This window comes from Sander lucioperca, chromosome 1 (assembly GCF_008315115.2).
Source record: "Sander lucioperca isolate FBNREF2018 chromosome 1, SLUC_FBN_1.2, whole genome shotgun sequence".
In the NCBI taxonomy this organism is placed as follows: Eukaryota; Metazoa; Chordata; class Actinopteri; order Perciformes; family Percidae; genus Sander; species Sander lucioperca.
Window position 1 is genome coordinate 34708638 of NC_050173.1, and position 10659 is coordinate 34719296.

Consider the following 10659-nt stretch of genomic DNA (forward strand, 5'->3'; position numbering starts at 1 on the left):
TAAACATAATCATTGTGTGTCAGCTGCATACTAATTGCAAGTTCGTTGGGCAATCTGCACCCCTAAATCCCAATATCAACTCAAATGATAAGTTCCTCAAAGCGGGTCGAACATTGCTACTTGTCTTGTGAGGCCCTGCATCAATATTTACATGGTTTTCAAAATTCAAAAAAAAAGTACATATGACTTGATTTTAGGTGTTTCTACCCTGAACATGACGTAGGCCTATACATCCATAATATGTACACTACAGTAGCCTATAGAACAGCATGTACAGTACATTTTTTATTATATATTTTAATGGGACAACACTGAAGAAGTTACACTTTGCTACAATGTAAAGTATTAAGTGTACAGCTTGTATAACAGTGTAAATGTGCTGTCCCCTCAAAATATATCAACACACAGCCATTAATGTCTAAACCGCTAGCAACAAAAGTGAGTACACCCCTATGTTAAATTCCCATAGAGGCAGGCAGATTTTTATTTTTAAAGGCCAGTTATTTCATGGATCCAGGATACTATGCATCCTGGTAAAGTTCCCTTGGCCTTTGGAATTAAAATAGCCCCACATCATCACATACCCTTCACCATACCTAGAGATTGGCATGGTTTTATGTCGGTTAGCCTAATAGCTGGTTTGATTTGCATTGAGAGATGATTTTATGGAAAGTACCCCATGCCAATAGAGTTATTTTATGGGAACAGCACATTTACACTGTTATACAAGCTTAATACTTTACATTGTAGCAAAGTGTAATTTCTTCAGTGTTGTCCCATTAAAAGATATAATGAAATATTTACTAAAATTTGAGGGGTGTACTCACTTTTGTGAGATAGGCCTACTGTAGCCTATATGCAACATAAAGAAAACGAATCATACAAGGGATACAACCAGAAGGTATTTGTATATTTCATTTAAAAAATAAAATGAAAAGGTAAAATAATACTTGTGTGCCATATTTAACTAAATAAATAGTTATTATATTATATAGCCTAGTTATTAACTGCTACATATAGGGAGCCACATTAATGTTTTATTAATCGTCTTCGTGCGGTTTGTCCCTCCGTGAGCTCCGTCGTTCATCGTTACTTCCGTTGTTACGTATGCCTACTTCCGGTTTAGATTATTTGCTCCACGCTCCCGAAACTGTGAATTTTTAACACGAAAGGCACTCCTAAGAGCAGGACCCAGTTAAACAACAACGATCATGTTTAAACTGGAAGGACTCGGGCCTAAAATGGACCCAGAAGAGATGAAGAAGAAAATGCGACAAGATGTCATCTCATCTTTACGAAACTTTCTTATTTACGTCGCCCTTCTCAGAGCCAGTGAGTAACGTTACAGGCAGATATGACATTGACATTTAGCTAAATACTGACACTAGCCTACTGACATGGTTTGGTCACCTCATGCATGTGATGATCAATTCAAGCACTAAAAGAAACACGAGCACCAAAGGGTAGATTTTTTAAAATGGTAATAACGTTACAATATCCCAAAACAACTCTAACGTTAGCTACTTTGCCCTATCCCAGGAAAGATTAAACAAATAAACTCACGTATTCATGGTCTTAACTGAAACGAATGATCTGTGTTTTCTGTTTACAGCCCCATATGTGTTGAAGAAGCTGGACAGCATATGAACAGAGCAGCATGTCTCTTCTTCTGCCATCCACTGACCGTTTACTCCATCAGACAGTATGGACCGTCACAGCAGACACCTGGGGCCATTACAGCACATCTGTTGGAGAAGAGCCGTGTCTGTCCATCACTGCACCTGAGGAAACACCTTGTCCTCATTTCTTGTTGTAAACTTTAGTCTGCCTTTCAAGTTAAATATATTGTGATAATTGTTAAATGTAACGTTTGATAGTGTGTATGCATGCCGTGTACACACATTAAAGGGAAACCATGTTTGTGTTGTTTTTACATAGCAGATCTGCTCAGTCTTGTACACATGGAATGAATAGTCTCAAACTGCATTACAAATGTACACAGCAAGTGTTAAATCTGGAATCACTGGAAATAAAAAAAAAATGGAGAACAAGAAAGCATCTTGAAATGTCACTGTCTTTACTGTCTTCACTGTCTTTAAACCTAATAACTGACATCTGCAGCAGCAACAACAACTTGATACTAAAGCTGTCTGTTTCAACTTTATAACAGACCTTTAAATTGATTGTTTTCAACCTGTGTCTTGATGCCACAGTGCTCAAAGACACTGATTTTTTTTTTTATTTGCCTTCAATTGTCTTCTATTATTCCTCTAAAATCTTTTTAGAGGAATAATAGTTTGCAGCTTTTCTTTGTCATTTGCTCCAATGATGGTTGCTTACGGTCTTGGGTTGTTCTAAGCACCTACATCTTTGTATTGCATTTAAGGACCCATCAATTGGCAAGCTATCCGCTCAGAATGGGACTCTTAATTAGTAAAAGCACACCTTTTTAAAAGCAGGTACAGTCTAAAATGGCATCTGCTACTGATGCCTAATTAGAGCAATAAAGCACAAGACCATTGCCAAGGAAAAATATATCAAACTATTGTTTTTATTTTTAGACAATATTTGTCTAGTTGATATTTAACATGAACGATAACATACAATGAATGCATTTGGTAATAGTAAGTGCACAGTAACCATTACAAGATTATTTAATGAAATGTAACAAACTATGAATCAAAATTAAAATCTAAATTAAACGTAGATGCATTTCCATAAGATCACCACCTGGCGGCGGGGTTGTTTTATACTGAGGGTTGATGAGACAACAAATGATGGAGGCGTCGACAGTGGGGGCTAAACCAAACCGGGTTGGCTGTGCGAGCGCTCTCAATCAGTAGCATTCATAATAACCATGAAAAAAACTACAATTCTGGTTATTATATTTAAGTCAGTAGGAGAAGAACCGTTGTGCAGAATCAGATATCCGGCTGTTCTCGGAGACAAAGCTGGAAACCGCGTCGCATCCTTCCGTGTTATTGTTGGACCGGGCCCGCCCATACTCCAGAGCATCAGTAGGAAACCTGTTACCCGGTTATACAAAACAGACAATACACTACACATCACACCGGAGGTAAGCTTCTGTGAAATGCTAGGGTCCAGCCAGGCTGATGTGGATAACGAGGAGACAGCGCTTAATTGTGCTATTGAATTGCCAGTAGCGCCACGGATGCTACAAAATAACCAACTGTAATAAATACCAACAAATCCCACCGTCTATTATGGACTTTCCAGGTCATTTCCAGCATATTTTCAAGCAGCTCAACCACCAGCGCCTCCATGCTCAGCTGTGTGACTGTTTGGTGGTGGTTGGAGGCCAGAGCTTCCAGGCTCACCGTTCCATCCTGGCAGCATGCAGCTCCCACTTCAGGGCTCTGCTGAGCTCCAATGACAGCGGTGAGGAGGTTGGAGGACCGGGAGCAGACATAGGTGGAGGTGGGGGCCCCAGTGTGATTGAGCTAGATCCAGAGGTGGTGACGCCAGAGGCCTTCTCAACCTTGCTGGACATGATTTACACCTCCACCCTCTCACCAGGGGCCTCCAATGTGATGGATGTGCTGTTGGCGGCATCACACCTGCACCTTAACACTGTTGTTAAGGCCTGCAAGCTCCACCTGTCCAGAAAAAACTTTCCTGCCTCGCCCCCGAAAGGCTGGAGGTCAGTGCAACAGCAGCAACAGGGTCAATCGTCTGGGGCAGAGAGGCCGGCCTTGCTTCAACAGGTCACATCTGTCATGGAGGAGGACATCGATGAGGAAGACGTGGTAGTGGAGGTTAGTCAGTCTGGTGGGGTTGAAGAGCAGGGGGTGAGGAGGAGGGAAGTCAGTGGAGAGCAGGATGCTGCACAATTTTTGAGGCACAAGAGGAAGTCACACGAGGACAGGCTCAGTGGCAGAAAGAGGCCCTGCAGGCTGCCTGAGGGAAACTATAAGGAGTGTTCATCTACTGTAGCCAGAAGCACCGTCAGTACAGAGGAGGGTGGAGAGGAGCTGCTGTCCCCGGACTGCCTGAAGACGACCGACGGACTCTGGGAGAGCCGAGGCGAGGACGAGGTGGAAAAGAAATACGAAGCAACCAAGGGAGATTCAGAAGAGATCCAGCTGCCGAGCCAATCAGACAGCAGCGCAGGTGTAGGTGCGTGGGAGAAGGGCGGAGATCCAGATGAAGACACTGTGGTCAAAGTAAAGGTGGGAGAAGAAGGGGAGGAAGAGGGAGAGGAGCCAAAGATGGCAATGATTGAGGTGAAAAAGGAAAATCTGAGCTCATACTCCCCAGATTTACCAAACAATTCTCTATCTCCACCACAAGACTGCACAGACAATTTGGATGCACAACTAAATGAGGAGAAAATGACCACAGCCTGCCCAACAGAGGGTGATGTTAGCTCTTTGCAATCTCAGCTGTGCACAGATCTACAAACTGATGCACAGAGAGAAGCTGGAGATTTAGGTGAAGAGTCAGTAGACTGCGAAGGCCTTGACAGCCTGTCAGAGCTTGCTTTTTCCTGCTTCCTCAATCCCAGTAGTGAGAGTGTAATGGGAGCTTTGGAGGAAGAAGACAGCCTAGCTAGCCTCACTGCTGCTGCTACTGCTGCTGCCGCTGCTGCCAGTGATGCTCCTGCAGCTGCTGGAGATACTGGCCAACTGTATCAAAACTCAGGAGAAGCCTCTTCTGCTCACTCCTCTGATTCCTCACTAGTTTTTCCAGTAACATCTGTCCCCTTGCAGCAGCTTCTCCCAACTCAGGGCCCTGGTTTCAGTGACACACTCATTCTCCAGCCCACCCAGAACTCTTTAGCAGGGTTCCTGAGTGGCATCAGACCAGGCCTCGGTCTGGAAACCTCCCTCATCCAACCCTCCAGGGCCGGGAAAAGTTCAGGGGCGACAACCTTCCGTCGCATCGCCCCCAAAGTGCCGCCTGGATCAAATCAGTCCTCTTCTTCATCGGCGGGGGATGCTGCTGAACGGCCATCTCTAACCAGAGCTTCAGAGGATGTTATGTCCAAGTGCAAGAAAGCAGCTGCTGAAGACCATGTGCTGTTGGTGGAAGGGGAGAAGAAATACGCCTGCAAAATCTGCTGTAAGACCTTCATGAACCTGACTGACTGTAAGAAACATATTCGTGTCCACACAGGAGAAAAGCCCTATCCCTGTCCAAAGTGTGGCAAACGCTTCAGCCAGTCCTCCCATCTGTATAAGCACTCGAAAAACACCTGCCTACACTGGAAAGACGATCAATTATTCCCAGATACCCTGCTGTGACCTCCATTTACTTGAAAGGCGTTTGTTGATTCGCACAATTCTTTGAAAAAATGCACTCTGTAAACTTGATTATTTATTAGCCCATACACTTCCTGAATCAATTTTTGACTTTGTTATTCAAAGTCAATAAGCTCAAGTAATTCTTATGCTTTTTAATGTTCTCAACCATGTTGTGATTTTAAGAAATTCATGAAATGAAACGGATCAAATTTAGCCAAACTGATGTGAATGCACTGAAAATATTCTCTTGTTTTTTTGACTGCTGTGTAAGAGTGATACGAATAAATTATGCTTACTAGTTTTTATTGATCTTAAATCGATTTATTTTAAGAATGAAAAAACACACAAACATATAATGCATTACATTTAAACTAAGCCATATGTTTTTACTCTTCAGACATATCCCATTTTACTAAAAACTGGAGTGTTTTTTTGTTACAGTAGACATGGGGCATTAACATCTGAATAAAGTGCAGACCAATAATTATAATGCTCATCTTTATGGCAAGCCAGTGATTCTATTTTGAAGGAGACATTTTAAATGCAAATGAGAAAAGGTTTTGCAATTCTCCACGAGACTTAGCATGCATAGTGTCTTAATAAGAACTGTTAAGGAGTGATGCTAGTTTGTGCATTAGCCTATTTTTCAAGAACTTGAATACATGTCTGAGATGACAAAACATTGCACTATTAGGCTTTATAAATATAATTGATTTGACACTACACATTTCCTTCCTCAAAAATGCACATTGTATATTGAAGGTGCAGCTCATTAGTAACTGACAGGATCAAATTAAACTATTAAGTTAACACTGACATGATGTAAATATGGATCTGAGAATTTCTAAACTACATTAGTATTCTTTTTTCATCCCTTCTACACTTTGATCTCACATAGGAGACCATTACTAGATCAGTACATTACTTGTTTCTGTTACTGCAGCACCAGAGGAGGCAGTAGGCACATCAGCTCAGTTTCAGGCACTAGAAGGTGAGTTCACTGGGCATGTCTGTGCCCTGTAAACCTCCCAGCAGGTTTTGAGCTGACAAAGCTCCCATGACGCCTCTCGTGGAGTAGGTGGCACTGCCGATGTGGGGCAACACCACTGCACAAGACAGGAGAGGACAGAATACCATCAAAAAAGAAAATCAAGTCAAATCCAAATTACATGTGGACATTTTTGTCAAAGCAGGAAGGAAAAGAAGCCCAAAAACACGTCTGTATATTTCACATCCTGTCTACTCACCACAGTTTTTAAGAGTCAAAAGAGGGTGGTTTGTTGGGAGTGGCTCAGGTGTTGTGACATCTAGTCCAGCTGCAGCTATCTGTCCGCTGGTCAACGCCTCGTACAGATCCTCCTGGTTCACCACAGCTCCCCTAAAAACAATAATTTACTACATCTTCATCCTTATGTATTTAACCACAAACAACAGCTGGTGTCAGAAATACATGACAACTGTCTACACCCTTAAAAAAAAGTAAGTAATCCAGACAGAGTATGCTTCTAAACCGATGCTTTTCCCATAATGCACACCCACATCTGAGCTGCTTTGGTTATCTACCTGCTTGAGTTGACGAAGATTGCTGTGTTTTTCATCTTGCTGAAGAAGGCCTTGTCACACAGCCCCTGGGTTTCTGGCGTCAGGGAGCAGGAAACAACTATGAAGTCGCTCTCAGACACAAGTGTGTCCAGGGAAACTGTTCAACAGAGAGGTGACAAGGAGGAACAAAGGGGGAAGAGAGAAAACATCAAAAAACATTATTTTTATTAGATCGTTTTATAACGTTATTCAATTTTTCACTTCTTCTGTCCCCTTTTGCTGTGTGAGTTTCTCTCCTTTTTCTTACCAAACTCTCCGTTCACCTCGGCAGCATTGGCCTTGGCTGTTCTCCCAGAGTATAGCAGCCTCTTTACTCCAAAGGGCATAAGTCTCCGAGCAATGGCCATGCCTGAACACAAACACAACCAGTTATTCCCCAATGACTTGAATTTCATCAGAAAAATAATAATCACACAATGCCAGTTAGGAATGACAACACTGAATTTGGCTACAGGCTACTACTACTTGGCTACTACTAGTCATATGAGATGATGTGCTATGATAATGTTGTTGCAGTGCTAAAGTAAATGAAGCAGCAACAGCAAGCCTCACCAATGCGTCCCAGTCCAATGACTCCTACTGTGCTGCCAGAAAGACCGTAACCACACAGCCAGAGAGGCTTCCACGAGCTCCAGCCTCCACTGAGACAGAGAACGAGACAGTAAGATCATTGTGTCACTCAAGGGAGACAGTTATTAGTGTAAATGTGTTGAGACTGACTTTTTGACCTCCTCCACTCCCTCTGGTAATCTGCGAGCGGTGGCCAGCAGCAGAGCTACGGTCAGTTCTGCTGTGGCGTCAGTCAGGACATCTGGAGTGTATCCAACACGTATACCACTGTTGAAAACAAACACCAATATAACTTTGAAGCCATGTGACACTTCATCATACATATAAGCTGCATTTTTTTTTTTTTTTTATGTAACCTACCGTTTTTTGATTTCGTCGAGAGCCAAGTGGTCAAATCCCACTGACAGGGTGCTAATTACTTTCAGGTTTGGCCCTGAAATCAGAGACAGACCAGCTGAAACACGGAAATCTAGACACTTGATTAACAGAATATTACTACAGTTTGAATCGTTTTAAATTTGAGTTTTTATTGATTAGTTGATTGATGGAAAATTCATCTTTAACAATTTTGATAATCAAACAATCATTTAATAAAATACAGTACATTATGCAAAAAATCTCTGTTTATGTGACTTTGTTGCTTTTCTCTGTTTCATATTCCCCTTGGAAGTTTTCATGTTAAATTGTCTTACAACATTAAATTAAATCAGGGGTGAAATGTAACAATGATTTGAATCCAATCGGGGACATTTGTTACCTCTTTTCTGTCCCTCATTTCCTGTCATCTCTCTACAACTGTCTGTGATAAAAGCATAAAAATGTCCCCCAAAATACTATAGGCTCTGCTAATATCTTAGAGACTTCTTATAGACTGATCAGTTAATACAAAAATAAACAATGGATTCCTAGAAAATGAAAATACACTCATTGTCACTTGCAGTCCTAGTTTTATTTGTCTTATTGTTTGTTTTTAATTACATGAAATGTGTATGTATGTATATATGTATGTATGTATGTAGTTTTAGATGATAAGACTGCTTGTTTGTAAATCCTTGAATGGTCTTCAAGGGCTTGAATGGTCAACATTCCAAATGTTTTTTTCCTGTTGCAGTCCAAGGAAGATAAAACATGTCTATTTTCCTTGGTTACAGTGTATGTGAATGACATCACCTGACAGGAAGTAAACATGGACCAAAGCCTACTAATGGTTCCAAAATTTGGACTTGCAACTAAAGGGTACTGTACCTTTGCTGTCCAGCTGTGGAATTCAGTATACTCTTTTAAAACTACTATTATCTTATGGCTTTTTCTTAACTCATGGTATTTGTTGTACTTGTTTATCATTATTATGTTTTATCTTGTTTAATGTTTTGGATACTGTAAAGCAATCTGTAACTAAAGCAAGTTATAATTATCAGGGATGCACCGAATCCAGGATTCGGCTTCGGATTCGGCCAAATATTGGGCTTTTTGACGCAGTTCGGTTTCTGCCGAACCTTAGATTTTTTTTTCCACTGAACCGAACCCTACGCTTCCGCTACGCTAGTGGACGTAATGACGCCGCCGTTAATTACGGGAAGGTGTTTAGGTAGGTGGACCGTTCAATGCAGTAGACTGTGAGAAAGTGAAAATGGAACTTGTGAGCAGAAAAAGTTTTGTTTGGCAGCACTTTCAGTCAAAAAAAGGCGATTCAAGTCGAGCTACATGTTCAATTTGCAATGCTGATTTGTCTCGTGGTTCCAAGGACCCTAAACAATACACAATATCGCCGCTGTTAAAACATTTGCGTATGAAACATCCAAAAGAATATGAGTTGTGCATGAAGGAATCTACAGACAGCAGCCAAAATGCAGCAACTTCAAGTACGGCAAAGGAAGGACAGTCACAGCTAAAAACTTGTGTTAACCAGACAACCATTACCAGCTTTACTAGCCCTACACCGAACAAACAGTGGGCCGTGTGGACGTTGTTTACTTCATTAATGTGTTTACTGTGTTAATGGACTGAGGATCGGAGTAGGATTCGGTATTCGGTTTCAGATTCGGCAGAATCTTAACCAGTGGATTCGGTAGTCGGCCGAACCCCAAAAATCTGGATTTGGTGCATTCTTATGTACCCAGTGGACTCTCTGGACAGCAGGTGTTTATTTCATTAATGTGTTTACTGTGTTAATGGACTGAGGATGGGAGTAGGACTCTGTATTAGGTTTCGGCAGAATCTTAACCAGTGAATTTGGTATTCGGCTGAACCCCAAAAATGGATTCGGTATTTGGCCGAACCCCAAAAATCTAGATTCGGTGCATCCCTAATAATTACTATTCTTATTCTTATGTACCCAGTGGACTCTCTGGAAAGCAGGTGGGACTAAATGGATCATACACACACCCACGCAATGAGTACCTGCAGCATCCAGAACCTCAGCATCGATCTTGTCTGACAGCAGACACAGAATACCATGAGCTCCCTGCACACCTTTGAGAAGGTCTGCCCTAGGCACAGGCTCATCCGAGTCCCACAAAGACACCTCACACCTGTTTCCAAGGAGACAGAAAAGGACCAAATGCATGAAATGGCATGTCATTCAGGCATACAGGCTGATTTAAAGCATATAGGTTAGCTAAAGAAACTAACTGTAGCGGTGAATGTGTCAGTGTGTGACCCTGGGAGAGGTCACAGTCTGTCACAGTGGACCTTAATGTAATAGATCTCACAGTTTCTATTTGCTACAGAAGTGTGTAACATGAATCCAAGTTAAACTGATGACAGACAGGGTACACTAGAAGAACAGCCATAGTATGTATATAGTTTTGTTAGTAAATGCAGCCTTGTCGATTTGTTGTCAAATAACAGTTAAAATACTGCATACCCTCCCGCCGTTGTCAGGATCTTCATCCCCTCTTGCGGGATGCGCCTCGTCACGAACACCTTCATGAGTTTACCAACAGTTTGCATCCCAATTAAGGGTCGAAATGAACGCAAGTCCTCTTCGGACAGAAGAGCGTATAACTGTGTGGGGAGGATGGCCGTATACACACTCAGCCCAGACAGATCTTAACCTCCAACGTCTGCTCCACTCACTGTGAGAAAACTTTACACGGCGGCGGCGCTCCTCCTACAGAAATCCGAAATCAGGAAGTGTTTGACTTCATATAGGCCTACTGCGCCTGCGTGGAGTTGCAGCTATTTTAACAGAACGGGTGGGTCTCGCTTTGGCTTTGCCAGA

At 42.1% G+C, this 10659-nt stretch overlaps 2 protein-coding genes across 3 annotated transcripts; one reads left to right on the forward strand and one right to left on the reverse strand.

Moving 5' to 3' along the window:
• Window positions 1-1074: 1074 nt before the first annotated feature.
• tomm5 (translocase of outer mitochondrial membrane 5 homolog (yeast)) lies at window positions 1075-5573 on the forward strand. 2 transcript variants are annotated; one of them, XM_031319564.2, is made up of 2 exons: window positions 1075-1332; window positions 1613-5573. In XM_031319564.2, the coding sequence occupies exon 2, from the start codon at window positions 3225-3227 to the stop codon at window positions 5262-5264; it is 2040 nt and encodes a 679-aa protein (XP_031175424.1). In that variant the 5' UTR covers window positions 1075-1332; window positions 1613-3224; the 3' UTR covers window positions 5265-5573. The 2 variants fall into 2 exon arrangements, with proteins under 2 accessions (XP_031175424.1, XP_031175425.1); XM_031319565.2 differs by having other exon boundaries at window positions 1093-1332; window positions 1613-2061.
• On the reverse strand, window positions 5551-10647 carry grhpra (glyoxylate reductase/hydroxypyruvate reductase a). Its single transcript, XM_031319566.2, has 9 exons — window positions 10303-10647; window positions 9837-9967; window positions 7797-7869; window positions 7587-7703; window positions 7419-7507; window positions 7114-7215; window positions 6828-6963; window positions 6512-6642; window positions 5551-6370 (listed from the first exon to the last, which is right to left on the reverse strand). Exons 1-9 carry the CDS (start codon window positions 10386-10388, stop codon window positions 6249-6251), a joined length of 987 nt encoding a protein of 328 aa, XP_031175426.1. The 5' UTR covers window positions 10389-10647; the 3' UTR covers window positions 5551-6248.
• Between the last annotated feature and the right edge of the window lie 12 nt (window positions 10648-10659).